The sequence below is a fragment of the Nerophis ophidion genome, linkage group LG03 (assembly GCF_033978795.1).
Source record: "Nerophis ophidion isolate RoL-2023_Sa linkage group LG03, RoL_Noph_v1.0, whole genome shotgun sequence".
Lineage (NCBI taxonomy): Eukaryota > Metazoa > Chordata > Actinopteri > Syngnathiformes > Syngnathidae > Nerophis > Nerophis ophidion.
The window spans coordinates 53,542,950-53,559,540 of NC_084613.1; the positions used below are offsets into that span (position 1 = coordinate 53,542,950).

Consider the following 16,591-nt stretch of genomic DNA (forward strand, 5'->3'; position numbering starts at 1 on the left):
TGTCAACAGTTACCATTTCCTGTTGTTTTTATGACTTCATTATTTGCATTAATATGCTTTGATGGCACCTTCTCCTTGTTTGCAGCATGAGAGGTGGAGACTGAGCACCGTGAACCGAGACTACTCGGTATGTGTGTCTTACCCCACTGCTGTCATTGTGCCCAAGGAGATTAGTGATGACACGTTGAAAAAAGTGGCCAAGTTCAGGCAGGGTGGCCGTTTCCCCGTCCTTTGCTACTACCACAGGAAGAATGGCATGGTACGGCCTTGGTGTCCTCTCTGAATTCCCTTCAAATTAGCCTTTTGGAGTTTGAAAACAAAATCGTCTTCTCAGGTGATCATGCGCAGCGGTCAGCCACTCACCGGAGCCAATCGGAAGCGCTGCAAGGAAGACGAGCGCCTTCTGCAGGCTGTGATCGAGGACTCGGACAAAGGCTACATTATTGACATGCGCTCGGCTCAGCAGGCACAGCAGGCCCGGATGACGGGCGGCGGGTTTGAGTCCAAATCCTGTTACAACAGCTGGAGGAGACTGCACAGACACATGGAAAGGTGAGTTTCAGGAAAACTAGATGCTTATATTCCAGGGGTGTAATGGTACAGTATGCTCACCGTTTAGTACATGTCTCGCTACTAAGCTCACGGTTCTGTTCATTTTCGGTACAGTCTTGCAAACTTGACTGTGCTTGTAAATCTGAGCTACTAAACTTCTGCACAGGGGATGGCGTCTCTGAAATGAGACAAATAGGGAGTGCAGTCCATTTAGCGTGTTATTAGAATGCCCACAATACTGGGAAAAGAAGATGCAATTATAATCATTGAGCAGTCGCAATGTGATTATCAAAACTAAAACTGTTCTAAAGTCTTTGTTTTGCTTTTATAGGTAGCATGTCTGAAACATGCGGGCAAACTGGCACAAGTCAGAAGGAGGCGATTCCTACAATATGGCAGACGATATTTCTGTCAGATATAGAAAATATGAGTGACTGATTTGGCGACAATTGAACACCAACAATATGTCTGCAGGAATTTTTTTAATGGCTTTCCTTTTGCATATACCGTAAGAAGGGGATTTATATGGCTCCATTCGTCTCAGTTTACCTGACAAATGAAGTGTGACAAATTGGGGCTAGGGGGAGTTGCACTATTCACTTTAGTCATCAGACAACGGTAGATTGATGAACATCTTAGAATGTGTTTTGTTGCAATTCCAAATTTGACCACAGCGTCTGTTGCTCTGCAGAGTGGCACTTTACATCATTTTCATAAGGCTGCATTGCAAAATATTTAACTCACCACCTTCCTCGTGTGTGAGATATACCCAGAAAATGGGGCAATATTAATCCTTTCCGTAATGTAAAATATAGGAGACATTATTAAGATAGATCCGATATGAAAAAATATCTTGCAACATGCTGTTTCTTGCCTCTGAATCATTCCGGTGCATCATCACAGTCATTGGCCGTGCGGGTTGCCCGAGCTCCGCGTGCTAAAAAATAGATTCTGTTGTCTAGATTGCGATTCTATTTTGTACAAACCCCGTTTCCATATGAGTTGGGAAATCGTGTTAGATGTAAATATAAACGGAGTACAATGATTTGCAAATCCTTTTTAACCCATATTCAGTTGAAAAGACAAGATATTTGATGTTCAAACTCATAAACTTTTTTTTTTTGCAAATAATAATTAACTTAGAATTTCATGGCTGCAACACGTGCCAAAGTAGTTAGGAAAGGGCATGTTCACCACCTTTTCTTTTAACAACACTAAATAAACGTTTGGGAACAGAGGAAGCACATTTTTGAAGCTTTGAAAGTGGAATTCTTTCTCATTCTTGTTTTATGTAGAGCTTCAGTCGTTCAACAGTACGGGGTCTCCGCTGTTGTATTTTGCGCTTCATAATGCGCCACACATTTTCGATGGGAGACAGGTCTGGACAATCGGGCCAGGAATGTACCTGCACTCTTTTACTACGAAACCACGCTGTTGTAACACGTGGTTTGGCATTGGTTTGCACAAAAAAGCAGGGGTGTCCATGATATTGTTGCTTGGATGACAACATCCATCCATCCATTTTCTACCGCTTATTCCCTTTGGGATCGCAGGGGGCGCTGGTCCCTATCTCAGCTACAATTGGGCGGAAGGCGGGGTACACTCTGGACAAGTCGCCACCTCATCGCAGGGCCAACACAGATAGACAGACAACATTCACACTCACATTCACACACTAGGGCCTATTTAGTGTTGCCAATCAACCTATCCCCAGGTGCATGTCTTTGGAGGTGGGAGGAAGCCGGAGTTCCCGTAGGGAACCCACGCATTCACGGAGAGAACATGCAAACTCCACACAGAAAGATCCCAAGCCCGGGATTGAACCCAGGACCACTCAGGACCTTCGTATTGTGAGGCAGACGCACTAACCCCTCTGCCACCGTGAAGCCCGGATGACAACATATGTTGCTCCAAAACCTGTGTGGACCATTCAGCATTAATGGTTCCTTCACAGATGTGTAAGTTACCCATGCCTTAGGCACTAATACACCCCCATACCATTACAGATGCTGGCTTTTGAACTTTGCTGTGACGATCTGTCACTTCATCTCTGTTTGTTTTCCTCGTTCTTGTATTTACTTCCTATTCAATGCTCTTATTTTGGTTTCCACTTCCTCCTTGTTCCGCTGAGCACTGTTCATTTCACACACTTGCTGATGATTGGCAGCTGGTCCACATATGCTGCCAATCAACATGTATGCTATTTATGCCTTGTCTCGAGCACTCCTCAGTGCTTGATGATAATTCTATGTTTGGAACTTCTGTTTGCAAGACTGCTTCATGTTTCTTTTTTTGATGATAATTAAAGTCATCTTACCTGCTCATCCTCCTCCTGGTTCATGCAACTTGGGGTAACAAAAACGGCAGCCATGCGTTTTCCTGACTGTATCATCGAGCCAGACTGTTGGTACCTCACGAGAACTCCTGTCGGCGATGCACAGCCGATGTTCTGGACCGCCCAATTCATGGAGGACTTGAAAGCCAGGTTTGTGCGGTCCCAGCCCACAGCAGGCTCTGACCTTCTCCCTCCGCCTTGACCGCCGGTTCCGGCTCTCAACCAACGCGGCCACCGCCGCCTTCCCTCCTCCCGGCTCGGCCGCCGGTTCAGGATCTCCGACCGGCGCGGCGACCTTCCCCGTCGCCTGATGTGCTTTCTGTCCCGGCTCCACGGCAATCGCCTGTGCCGGCGCGTCGACCACAGCCCCCCGTCTTACGCCGGTCGCGGCGCCACAACGCCCAACACTGGCTGGACCCCCAGCACCTGTTCCTGCTCCTAGGCAGCTTCCAGCAGCTGCACTGCGGCTGCTCTTCCTGCCATCACCCGCTCGTCCTGCCAGTCCAGCGAAGGCTCCAGTGGAGCCCACTGTGATGTCCCTGCTGTCCTCCTGCTGGGACTCTGCGAGGGACGTCCTTTTCCCTCCTCCTGGCCCCCTTCCCCCCGTCCCTGGTTTTCGCACCGGGGGACATCGGAAGACAGGAACTCCTTCGCCCAGTGGTGGGCGGCGTCTGGTATCCATCTCCCTCATTACCGGTGGGACGCCGCACGACACCGCCATATTCCGGGTCAGCAGCGGATCCACCCATGACATCATCTCTGGCGGGCTTTTGCAGGGCGCCGCCATCTTCATTGTTGTCATGGTCGACGGCTCCTCCCACGACGCTGTCGTCATCATCTTCGACGCCGGCTGCGCAACCTCCTCCTCGTCGGCCAAAGATGCGGCCGTGTTATGGGCTTCCTCCTCGTCAGCCACTGATGTGGCCGTTCCGTGGTCGCTCGCCTCGCCAGTTGCAGCGGCGTTCAAACCTTTGCCGCCACCTGACTCTCCCTCGCTGGTTGTGGGGACACTTGGCCCAGCGACTTTCCGCCAAGTCCTCCCTCCGCCCTCCCTTAAATTTTGTATTTTTTTTTTTTTTTTTTTTTTTGCGTTCTCGTTTCCAGGGAACATCTGGGGTCTGTTCCTTGAGGGGGAGATCCTGTGACGATCTGTCACTTAATTTCTGATTGTTTTCCTCGTTCTTGTATTTACTTCCTATTCAGTGCTCTTATTTTGGTTTCCACTTCCTCCTTGTTCCACTGAGCACTGTTCATTTCACACCTGCTGATGATTGGCAGCTGGTCCACACCTGCTGCCAATCAACATGTATGCTATTTATGCCTTGTCTCGAGCACTCCTCAGTGCTCAATGATAATTCTATGTTTGGAACTTCTGTTTGCAAGACTGCTTCATGTTTCTTTGTTTGATGATAATTAAAGTCATCTTACCTGCTCATCCTTCTCCTGGTTCTTGCATCTTGGGGTAACAAAAACAACATCCATGCGTTTTCCTGACATTTGCGCCTATGACAATCCGGATGGTAATTTTCCTCTTTGTTCAGGAGGACACCACGTCCACAATTTCCAAATATAATTTGAAATGTGGACTCGTCAGACCACAAAACACTTTTCCACTTTGCATCAGTCCATCTTAAATGTGCTCGGGCCCAGCGAAGCCAGCGGTGTTCCTTGGTGTTGTTGGTAAATGGGTTTGCTTTGCATAGCAGAGTTTTAATTTGCACTTACAGATGGAGCAACCAACTGTAGTTACTGACAGTGGTTTTATGAAGTGTTCCTGAGCCCATGTGGTGATATCCTTTACACACTGATTTCAGTTTTTGATGCAGTACCGCCTGAGGAATCATAGGTCCGTAATATAATCGCTTACGTGCAGTGATTTCTCCAGATTCTCTGAACCTTTTGATGATTTTACGGACCGTAAATGGGAAAATCCCTAAATGACTGGCAATAGCTCGTTGAGAAATGTTGTTCTAAAACTGTTTGACAATTTGCTTACAAAGTGGTGACACTCACCCCATCCTTGTTTGTGAATTACTTAGCATTTCATGGAAGCTGTTTTTATGCCCAATCATGGCACCCAACTGTTCCCAATTAGCCTGCACACCTGTGGGATATTCCAAATAAGCATTTCTCAACTTTATCAGTATTTATTGCCACCTTTCCCAACTTATTTGTCACATGTTGCTGGCATCAAATTCTAAAGTAAATGATTATTTGCAAAAAAAAAAATGTTTATCAGTTTGAACATCAAATATGTTGTCTTTGTAGCATATTCAACTGAATATGGGTTGAAAATGATTTGCAAATCATTGTATTCCGTTTATATTTATATCTAACACAATTTCCCAACTCATATGGAAACGGGGTTTGTAGAAAGGGTGGTACAGAGGGCTGCATGTTCAACAACATTTCAAAACAGCACAGGTTGGAGAGCATGATAACATGAATGTGAATGGAAATGAGTGTCTCCATGGTGAAAGCCGTAATAAAATCCAATCCAATTCAATACAATCCACTTTACTTATATAGCAAATTTAAAAAACAAAAATAAAAGTTTCATATAGTGCTGCACAGGAGTTAAAACTAAGGACAGTCAAATGTAAAAAAAAACCATTTAACTAAAAAGAGAATAAATACATAAAATACATGAAAGAAAATACATTACCAAAATCACACTACTTTTGTGCTATTTTAAAAGTCAAAGAGGAAAAATATGTTTTAAGAAATTATTTTAATGTCATTAAAGAGGGAGCCGTCCGAATAGCAAAAGGATATTGTTCCAAAGTTTTGGAGCAGCAGCAGAAAATGCACGATCCGCACTGGATTTTAGCCAGCTCTTTAGGACAACAAGAAGAAATTGATAAACTGACTTTAGAGACCTTATGGGAGTGTAGATTTTTAGAAGGTCTGGCATATATTTTGCCGCTAATCCGTTAAGAGATTTAAAAACAAAAATAACATTTTAAAATGAATTGTAAAAGGAACTGGGAGCCAGTAAAGGGATGCTAAAATGGGGTAATGCGCTCATCTTTTTTGTGCCCTAGAAAAACCTCATTTAAATACGGCTGTGTGAACCACTTTTGCACTTGTTATCAATTGTAATCTCAGTAGATTACCCGCAATACACCCACTAATAGCACACACATGTTTTTTGGTTTAAAAACACTGTTTAGCACTTGTTATTTGGAGTTTAGTTGTTCGGGGCCAACGTACACAAAATACAAAACATAAAACCGCTTAGCTTTGTTATTAACAGCTGAAAAAAACCCTCAAAACTGCTGGCAAATAATTCCTAAAAAAAAAAAAAGTTCAATTAGATGTATTGTACTATATTAAATATATCTAAGTTTATTTTAAGGAAAGTGATACATCGCAAGTCATTTCTACACTAAGAGATTGATCGGTGTGAATGATTATTAGATATTTACAATATGTAAGTTCATTATTGGCTGAAGTGAAGAATTAATATTTCCAGCTTGTAGCACAATGCCTGCCTCTTGCTTTTGTCTTATCATACTTGTCTTTGTCCATCTACATCAGGCCTGTGCAGAATATTTCCACCTTGTTGTGCATAGTCGATGTATTTTACCTTTTTCTTTTTACATTATTACATTTTGCTCGATTTTTTTCATTTCTGTTGTTTTCTGTTGTTGTTATTTAATTTGTATCTACAATGTAATGCGTGTAAATAAAAATGAGCTCTGTGCTGAAAAAGGCCCCAGGGATGCACTTTGAGAAGGTGAAATGTCACCAAGCGATTTCTCTTTTTTTCTTTGCACTATTGCTAGTCGTGACTTCCGCTCGGTCTGCATGCTTGTGGAAGTGCTCCTCTGCACGCTTCCACGTCTCCTCTTTTTATGGCTGTTTTAATGTCCAACCAATGAGCTGTGTCGCCTTCAGCAGCCGCTTGTACCGTATTTGTTGGTTAAGTAACACTTTCTGTCCCTTACTAACTATGGTGGACGGGGTCTGAATACAAATACATGTATGGTTCGTAACACCCCTTAATCTTCCCAGTTTCATGATACAGGACTTGTATTGAACTCACTAAATATGCCCTAACTGTGTTTGTATAGGGGGAAAACACTCCAGGAGAGTCTAATCAAGCTGGTGGAGGCCTGTGCTGACAAATCCCACAATATGGGCCGCTGGCTGAGTAAACTAGAAAATTCAAAGTGGTTGTCTCACGTCCAGACTGCTCTGTCAACTGCTGGCCTGCTGGTAGAGTGTCTGGAGAGGTATAGCAGCTAATTGTTCTATGCTGTGTTAAATGCATGAATCTCATCCTGGGAATGAGCATCCCTGTGCAGTGCACATTTGTGTCTTGCATACAGTAACAGGGTTATGTTTTCCACCGTGACCAAGTAAATGGACCAAAAAAAAACCATGTCCACTGCAGAGGAAGCTAGTTCTCAGAAGGATATACAGCATTCCCTCGCCACTTTAATTATCACGGTCTCATTGTACTGCAGATTTTAAAGTAACATGGAGTACTTTGAGAATTGAGTACCCATTTAAGTTTCATGTTAAAATGATGTATGTTTTAGAGGAGTGATTCTCAAACGAGCAGTATTCATCAGCTCACGCTCAAAGACAAGATAGGACAGCAGTAGTATGAAGGGGTGGTGTAGAGCATCCATCCATCCATCCATTTCCTACCGCGTGTCCCTTTTGGATTTCACGGGGGACGCTGGAGCCTATCTGAGCTGCATTCGGACAGAAGGTGGGGTACACCCTGGACAAGTCACCACCTCAACGCAGGACCAACACAGATAGACAGACAACATTCACACTCACATTCACACAGTAGGGCCAGTTTAGTGTTGCCAATCAACCTATCCCCAGGTGCATGTATTTGGAGGTGGGAGAAAGCCGGAGTACCCGTAGTGAACCCACGCAGTCACAGGGAGAACATGTAAACTCCACACAGAAAGATCCCGAGCCCGGGATTGAACCCAGGACTACTCAGAACCTTCGTATTGTGAGGCAGATGCACTAACCCCTCTGGCACCGTGCTGCCCGTGGTGGAGAGCAGTTTTTCTGCCCAAATAAAAAAACTTTCTCTCCATGTACCACCATAAAGAACCAACATTAAAATACATGAATATAGTAGGCTTAAATGTTCAATAAATACAAGGCAGAGGTTTTATTTAACAAGTCTATGTAGTATTTTTGGCAATTGTAACAGTTTGAACTGTAACGCTGTGTTTGAATATGGGAAAGTAAAACAATGTACTTAAATAAAGAATACATTAATAATATCATTGATTAAGTGATTCTTTGGCATACCTGTAAATGGATTCTGCATACCACTAGTGGGACACGTACCACAGTGTGAGAATCCCTGTTTTAGAGCAAGAGTGTTCTAACTTTTTCCTGTGAGGGTCGCACACGGAAAAATCATATGATGCAGAGTCCATTTTTGAAATACTTCATTTTTAAAGGCAATACAATATATAGATTATTAAAATAAAAAAAAAAACAGCTTGCATGTGAGCTGTGTTTTATTAGTAAGGGTGCATGATAAATATTGGACAATTTTTGAATATTGTAAAATATAAAGTAACTGTATGATTATCATGCCGATATGAACAATTATGACGTCACACTGATGAATCCAATTTTTTTAAATGCTCGAATGAGGCCTACTTTGCTGTAAGTGGGTTAGGTTGAGCAAATCAAGTGTTGCTTTTTGCCTAATCGTGTCGTAATCTTCCCCTGAGCTCATTGTATTTTTTTTATTTTTTTATTTTATTTAAAAAAAATTATTCCTGTCCAGCTTCTCAAGAAAATCATATAGTTGATGTAGACGCCCATATTGGCTGTTCAGATTTACTTTACAAAAGAGAAGTGTAGGACACTTCTCTTGTTGACTTATTTGTATTTGACTTTATTAAATGTATTTATGTTATCATTTGGTGCAGCCGGGCCGGAGCAGGAGGGGATAGAAAGAGAAAAAAAAAAGGAAGACAGAAGGGGAAATCGTGGGTATAGGAGGGGGATTAGACAGAGAGAGAAAAACAACAACAGCAAACACAACAACAACAATAGAGCAATATCAGCAAATATGATGGTGAAAGTGATAGCAAAGAAGCAGTTAGCAAGATAAATGATAATACAGAAATGACAATGAGCATTATTTCACTACAGAAATACAAATACCAATAGAAATATCAATCAATCAAGGTTCATTTACATAGCCCTAAATCACTAGTGTCTCAAAGGGCTGCACAAACCACAACACAAACCACTACAACATCCTCGGTAGGCCCACATAAGGGCAAGGAAAACTCACACCCGGTGGGACGTCGGTGACAATGATGACTTTGAGAAACTTGGAGAGGACCAAATATGTGGGCAAGCTACTGGAAAATTTAGTTAAGGTACATATAGGTTAGCGACATGTAGCTTGTTACTGCTGATCACTGGTGTATCACTAGTAGTACGCCAAATAATCACTCAATTAAATATTCAAACAGTGTTTCTGTTCAAACTTTGTGTAATGTGTAAGTGGCCAAAAATATTAAACATAATTTTTAAGTTAGACCTCTGCCTTGTTTTAATGAATGTTTATGCCTACTACACTACTGTATTTTAATGTTGGTCATTATGGTGGTACTTGAAGAGCCAAGTGTTTTCTGAGTTTGTAAATGGTGAAAAAAAATTGAGAATCCGTGGTGTATTGGTGAAGACTGTCTATATAATATTGCATATAATATTAACAAAAATTATTAAATTAAAAATATATCTACTTTGCAAAAATTCCTCTAACACAAGGGGGTCTGGGACGTAACTCCCGTGATAATCGAGGGAACACTGTACTGTACTGTACTGTACACATGCATAAACACCAAGTACACCAGTATAGAAGGGCCTGTTGTTTATTCTTCCCATAGGGATGGTCACTCAGTTCTGATTCACGACTCTGACGGGATAGACTCCACTCTTCTTGTCAGCACGCTTGCACAACTCATCATGGACCCAAGTTGTCGTACACTCGAGGGCTTCCTGGGTCTTCTCGAGAGGGAGTTTGTACAGGTGCGTAGGGATTTGTCAGAAAATAATTAACTTGGCCTGGTCTGAGTAGAAGCGGGAGCTCATCCCAGCAGTTTCATTTGGTCAGACTATGTGATTTGACTTTTATGATGTTGATGTGATGTGAAAATGACTGAGCGTGAATGGAGTTCTGCCGAGTGTGTAAGTCATACCTGATACAGTAGGCTCTTCCTCTATAGGCAGATAATAACTGGAGAGGGAATACATGGAATAAAATGATTAATTTCAAATCTATTTTCCCACAAATTGTACAACCAGTGTTACACATGTATTATTTTTTCTAAACTACATGAATTGCCAATTGTAAAAATTCCATCACAATGGTATACCTGATATACTTTGAATATGTTGCACACTTTTCTCACATTTTGCAAATTTTCTTCATATTTGCGTTAAAAATCAAATGGTGGGCAGCACGGTGCTACAGCGGTTAGTGCGTATTCCTCACAATACAAAGGTCCTGAGTGGAAATGCATGTTCTCCCTGTGACTGCGTGGGTTCCCTCCGGGTACTCTGGTTTCCGGATGGATGGATTAAATGGTGACTCTAAATATTGTATCTAAATCTAAATACAATGATTAGGAAATTTAAATGTTAAATGTAAATATACATTTTAAGTATACATGTTATATGTTAGATATAAAATGTTGAACATCAATATTGAATCTAAATATAAATGCTGGATATAAATGTTAAATCGAAAAATGAATGTTAAATGTTTACTCTAAATGTTCAATCCACGTTAAATGTGAAATCTAAATGTTAAATCTAAATTGTACATATAAATGGTAAATCCACTGTAAATGTTAAATCTACATCTAAATGTTAAATCTAAATTTAAATGGTAAATATAAATGTTTACTCTACATCTAAATGTAAATTTTAATGTGAAATCTAAATGTTGAATATACATTTTGAATCTAACAAAAAATGTTATATCTAATGTTAAATGTGAAATATAAATGTTAAATTTAAATGATAAATATACATGTTAATTCCACATCTAAATCCATCCATCCATTTCCTACCGGTTGTCCCATTCAGGGCCGCGGGTCCACATCTAAATGTAAAATCTAAATGTTAAATCTAAGTCTAACTGGTAAAAATATATGGTAAATATAAATGGTACAAATAAATGCTAACTCTACATCTGAATGTAAAATCAAAATGTTAAATTTCAATGTTGAACACATTTTTTAAATATAAATATAGATGTTAACTCTAAATATAAATGTTAAATATGAATGTTACATATAAACGTCTCACCAATTATAATGCGAAATATCTAGAAAATATGCAAATATCCCACTTTTACCATGCCTGTCAGCGCCTTTCAGTGCTCAAAAACATGCGCTGCCAGTGAGCTAAATGTGAGAAAAGTCATACCATTGTGAGAAAAAATTGCTACATTTTCTAAATATATCTACTATAAAAATCTGGTTGAAGTTTTACATGTGGCACACCAAAATTTAGAGCAAGTCAGTAAAAAAGTGGTTGCCTCATAGAAGTTGTTTGCAGGGATATTTCATGTTTTTTTTGGAGTTTGTGTCTTCTCCATATGCTTGTGTAAATTCTCAATTGTGTATTAATAAGGTTAACTGCAGAGATGGATGTACATGTGAATGCAAATAATAATACATGTATTTATATTCTGCTTGTACTGTAAATGAAGGCCTATATGTATACCCTGCAGGCAGGACATCCATTCCAGCAGCGATGCGCCCACTCTGCCTTTTCCCACGCTCGTCTCCAACAAGAGTCCCCTGTCTTCCTGCTGATGTTGGACTGTGTGTGGCAGATATGGCGCCAATTTCCCCTTGCACTTGGCTTTTCAGAGGCGCTGCTCCTGAGGCTGGCGACTGAAGCGTATGCCTCCAATTATGGCACCTTTCTCAGTAACAGCGATATGGAACGGTCAGTAATGCTTGATCATCAGAAGAAATCAGGAAAAAGTATCCTAAGAAAATTGTTTGTGTGACAAAAACAAAACGTGCCCCACATAAATGGCTGTTTGACCCTGTAAGTCAAATCAACCTAAAATTTCACCCACTGCACCATTAGGGTGTTTCATTGAATCACTGCTGAATTTGATACACCCATTTAGGGCACATGTCTGTAAAATTTTAGGACAATTGCATGGTAGTGTGTCCTACAAAGCGTTTTGAGCACAACCCATAGGGGGCGCCACAAACCGTGAGTTTGAGTGAGTTCAAACCCCAGCCGAGTCATACCACATACTATAAAAATGGGACCCATTACCTCCCTGCTTGCCACTCAGCATCAAGGGTTGAAATTGGGGTTTGAATCACCAAAATGATTCCCGAGCGCAGCCACTGCTGCTGCTCACTGATCCCCTCACCTTCCAGGGTGTGGAACAAGGGGATGGGTCAAAAATGCAGAGGGTCATTTCACCACACCTAGTGTGTGTGTGACTATTAGTGTTACTTTAGCTTTAACTTAACAAGTGTTTTAATTCAGTGTTTCTTAACCATAGGGCTGGGGCCCATTGTTGGTCTGAGAGTGTCCCCCAGAGGGCTGACAAAATACACCTGTTTCTAGGCTGTGGTCCTTACTTAATACATGTTTACTGGGACAATCTCAAACAAAAGAAGTCTGGAGCTAAAGTCCATCCATCCATCCATTTTGTACCGCTTATTCCCTTTGGGGTCGCGGGGGGCGCTGGTGCCCATCTCAGCTACAATCGGGCGGAAGGCAGCGTACACCCTGGACAAGTCCCCACCTCATCGCTGGGCCAACACGGATAGACAGAAAACATTCACACTCACATTCACACACTAGGGCCAATTTAGTGTTGCCAATCAAGATATCCCCAGTTGCATGTCTTTGGAAGTGGGAGGAAGCCAGAGTACCCGGAGGGAACCCACGCATTCACGGGGAGGACATGCAAACTCCACACAGAAAGATCCGAGCCCGGGATTGAACCCCAGGCTACTCAGGACCTTCGTATTGTGAGGCAAACACACTAACCCCTCTTCCACTGTGAAGCCAGGAGCTATAGTCGTAGAGAACTTTTTTCATGTTTTTTAAGGGTGACAATTGGTGAAGCGGTATTTTTATTTGCACTTTAATTTTATTGACTATTAAGTTAAGAAACATATTTGTTATTTAATTAGTTTATTTATTTTACCACAACATAATTGTATGTTTTTGTCAGTTATTTATGAGTCCTTTCTTATGCAGTATATTTGGTTAGTACTTATTCTTCTAATCAACTTAACCTAAGCCTAAGATTTATGTGTTAAAGAGGAACTGCACTTATTTTGAAATTTTGCCTATTGTTCACAATCATTATGAAACACACGACGACGGATGGATTTTTTTTTTTATTAATTCTAAATATCAAATAATTCTAAGTAGAAATCATCTTACAGTGGAACCAATGGAAGGTCCACTATTCTGCCCATAAAATTCGATAACCACCCAAAAAGCGGCAACAATATTCCATTTATATTTTGTGACTTGAATATTTACCATTTGTTAGTGATATTGTTGTTATAAATGCTAACACAGACAAAAGACTTATAGCGTCAACGTGATCACTACTGTGTGTCCCTATGTTTACATCATTGAGTGGTCTGCTGCTTCCTTGCTCCCTTGAAGCTTATTCTATATCATAAATCATGCAGTTCACCTGGAAAGTAGATGGCTGAAAATGTAATCCCACTTTGACAGTCATTTTGTTACGATCCATGTTGTTGTTTATTTTTACATCTGTGTTTTCATTCTCCATTCTGACCCGTTTACTTCCTGTTTTGTTCGTTTCCATGGTCACTTATTATTTCCACCTGCTATTCTCAGTTCTCGCACACCTGTTCTTGTAATCACCACCCTTTATAAGCCATCTTCTTCTGTTTATTCTTTCTGGGACTCTAGTTTGCTCTCACGCAACTATATTTCTGTTTTGATCGTTTGCTTTCACGCAATTCCTACTATTTTCGCGAGCTCTCACGCTACGCACCTCGTTATTAGCTCACATGCTAAATGTTTTATTTACTCCTTTTTGTGTGCCAACGTGCCAGTTTAATTTCCTATTTTGTATCTCCTAGTTCTCATACTAGCGTCTTTGGTTTGCCTTTTGTTAGCTCCAGTGTTTTTGTTATAGCTCTCCTTCTGTTATTTAGAATAAATTGGTTATATCTTACCTTTGTTGTGTTCTTCGTTTTGACGCATCCTCGAGGGAATCGAACCCGGCACCACAATGCCGAACAGGCGTAACACATTTAGGACCCACAACTGGTGAGAACGACACAGACACTTGGTCTCCACCGCCCCGTTTTTCCGCGGTGATTGTGACTAATTTTTCATCTCAAACGGAATATTTGAACATGGCAGCAGTTGGCATCCTAATGACAGCAGACGTTGCACAGCAAGTGATGTTTTGCATTTGTTGGCTCTCATGAAATCCATTGAGAGTAATATTCAGTGATGAAGAAAAAAAAAGCAAATGTTGTGATGGGCTTTTGAAATAATCAAAATAAGTAAATATTAAATGTTAGTATAAATGTTCCTGTTACTACATTAAATCATGTTTGTAAAACCTTAATGGAGGTGTTTGGATGTTTTTTTTAAGGGATTTGTAGGCAGAATTGAGCGGCTCCCATAGGCTGCATCGTAAGCTGACTGATGATCAAACGTGTTTAATATTTAGAATGCACAAAAAAAAAAACATCCATCATTATGTCTCTCATAATGATTGTGAACGACAGGCAAAATTCCTAAAAAAAAAAAAAAAAAGGACAGTTCCCTTAAAATAAATAATAATCTTTGTGATTAACACATGGTTTGACATGGTTGTAAACTGTAAGTAGGTTAGATATCGTATTGATTGAATACGATTGAAATCCTAAGTAATTGTCATGATCCACGTCCTGGATCATGGCATATTCTGGTTTTGGTTCTGTTTTTTATCACCTTTCTGTCTAGTATTTGTCTTCCTCAGTTCTTTGTGGCACTTCCTGGTTTTTATTCCGTTGTCATAGTTACCCATTTAGTGTCACCTGTGATCACGCGCACCTGCCCTTGATTAGTTATCTCCCTATTTAAGACCGCCTTTGTTTGACATTATTTCTTGGACTCTTGTTTGCTTCACGCTACAGTTGGTGTCGCTCTTTCCAGCATTGTGGTAACTACCTTCGTGTACATTAGCTTCCATGCTATTTCAGTTGTTTGTCCCTAGCTCATGCTAGCGCTTTCTGTTTTGTTTGTTAGTGCCTTCAAGCAAGTGTTTTTGGTTCTTGGTCTGTTTTAGTTAGTGTAAATAAATTATTGTTCCTACCTCACACTGTGTCCATCTTCGCTGCACCCACGAGAGAACAACTCGTCACCACAATGCCACCGAGATGTCACAGTAATATTACTAATTCAATGTTAATATTTGAGGGTGTCCCAGGTCCTTCTGTAGTGTTAAAGTAGGGCCGTGAGGTAAAAAAGGTTAAGGACCCTGTTTTAAATATTCCATGTGACAGTATCTAACTGTATCACATTTCTCCCGCCATCTCAGCCATGCTGCACAAGTAAAGGACAAAACTCAGTGTTTGTTTCGAGCCCTGTTGAAGCCAAGAGAGAGAGAGCAGTACACCAACCAGCTGTATGAGCACACCGAGCTGGCTATTTGGCCCTCAGTCCACCCACAGTCCTTACAGCTGTGGAGAGGTGAGTTTTGCTTAACATTTACATTTATGGCAGTACCAGGACATACACTACACATCATTCTTCTGCTTGTTTGCTTGTCCGATCACTTCTATTCTGCAGCATTACTGCGATTTGACCAACTGTAGAATTTTTGGGGTCGTTGTTTTTTTATTGTGCCCGTGGCACATTCTACAAATCCAAAAAAAACAAGTTTAATTAGTAATCAAACAGCTCAAATTTCATCAGAAAAAGTTGCAATATTGACTCTAAATAGACAAAGCGGCCATTTTCATCAGGGGACTCACCAGTCCCTGATTGCAAATCAAAAGGGTTAGCTTCCCTTGCCTCTGGATGCTGGAACATTGTCTGTGATTGTGTGCTCTGCTTAGCTTTCCCTGATTCCTGTGCACTTCCATGTTGCACTTAGTTTTTGGTTTTGTGTTCACTCTAACCTGCATTAGTTTTTGTTCTTTGTATACCTTCACACTGTCTCCTGCCTCTGGGGCCATAGCTACTGCGATCATGCAGAAACATAACAGATCTGAAGTTGACCTATAGGGATTTAAGCATTAAAAGTAAAACAAAATCTAATATATATGACTTATTTTCAACCTTTTGATTCCACTGTATTTTTTGTAAGACTTTTCTAAATTGTCTTTGCTCAAAAAATATAGAATCGAAATCAATGTTTTTCTGAATTAGTGACAGAGGCTCCAATTACTTCACATCAATTATGCCATTTTTACAATTTTAGGGGGAAAAATTCCATTTACCGGTATTTAGTTTTTGCTATAAAAACGGGGGTTTCTTTAACAAAAAGGCCATAAAAGATAAAAAAAAAAAAAAAAAACACAACTTTCTATTGACGGATAGATCTGAAATTGATCTGGATATTTAAGCAATGAAAGTAAAAAAATATTACTATATGACTTATTTTTAACATTTTTTTAACACCCTTTTCGGTCTCCGGAACCAAACATTAGGAGAGCCCTAAGG

General features: G+C 40.7%; 1 protein-coding gene across 11 annotated transcripts in view; it reads left to right on the top strand.

The window, feature by feature from the left end:
- Window positions 1-16,591, top strand: part of zgc:154055 (uncharacterized protein LOC556036 homolog) — a 49,772-nt gene that overhangs the window by 32,160 nt on the left and 1,021 nt on the right. For all 11 annotated transcript variants that reach the window (XM_061895601.1, XM_061895602.1, XM_061895603.1 and 8 more), the window contains 6 exons: window positions 86-259; window positions 335-552; window positions 6,964-7,125; window positions 9,784-9,925; window positions 11,637-11,857; window positions 15,465-15,616. In XM_061895601.1, the coding sequence (XP_061751585.1) occupies window positions 86-259; window positions 335-552; window positions 6,964-7,125; window positions 9,784-9,925; window positions 11,637-11,857; window positions 15,465-15,616 (1,069 nt within the window). The remainder of the gene's footprint in view (window positions 1-85; window positions 260-334; window positions 553-6,963; window positions 7,126-9,783; window positions 9,926-11,636; window positions 11,858-15,464; window positions 15,617-16,591) is intronic.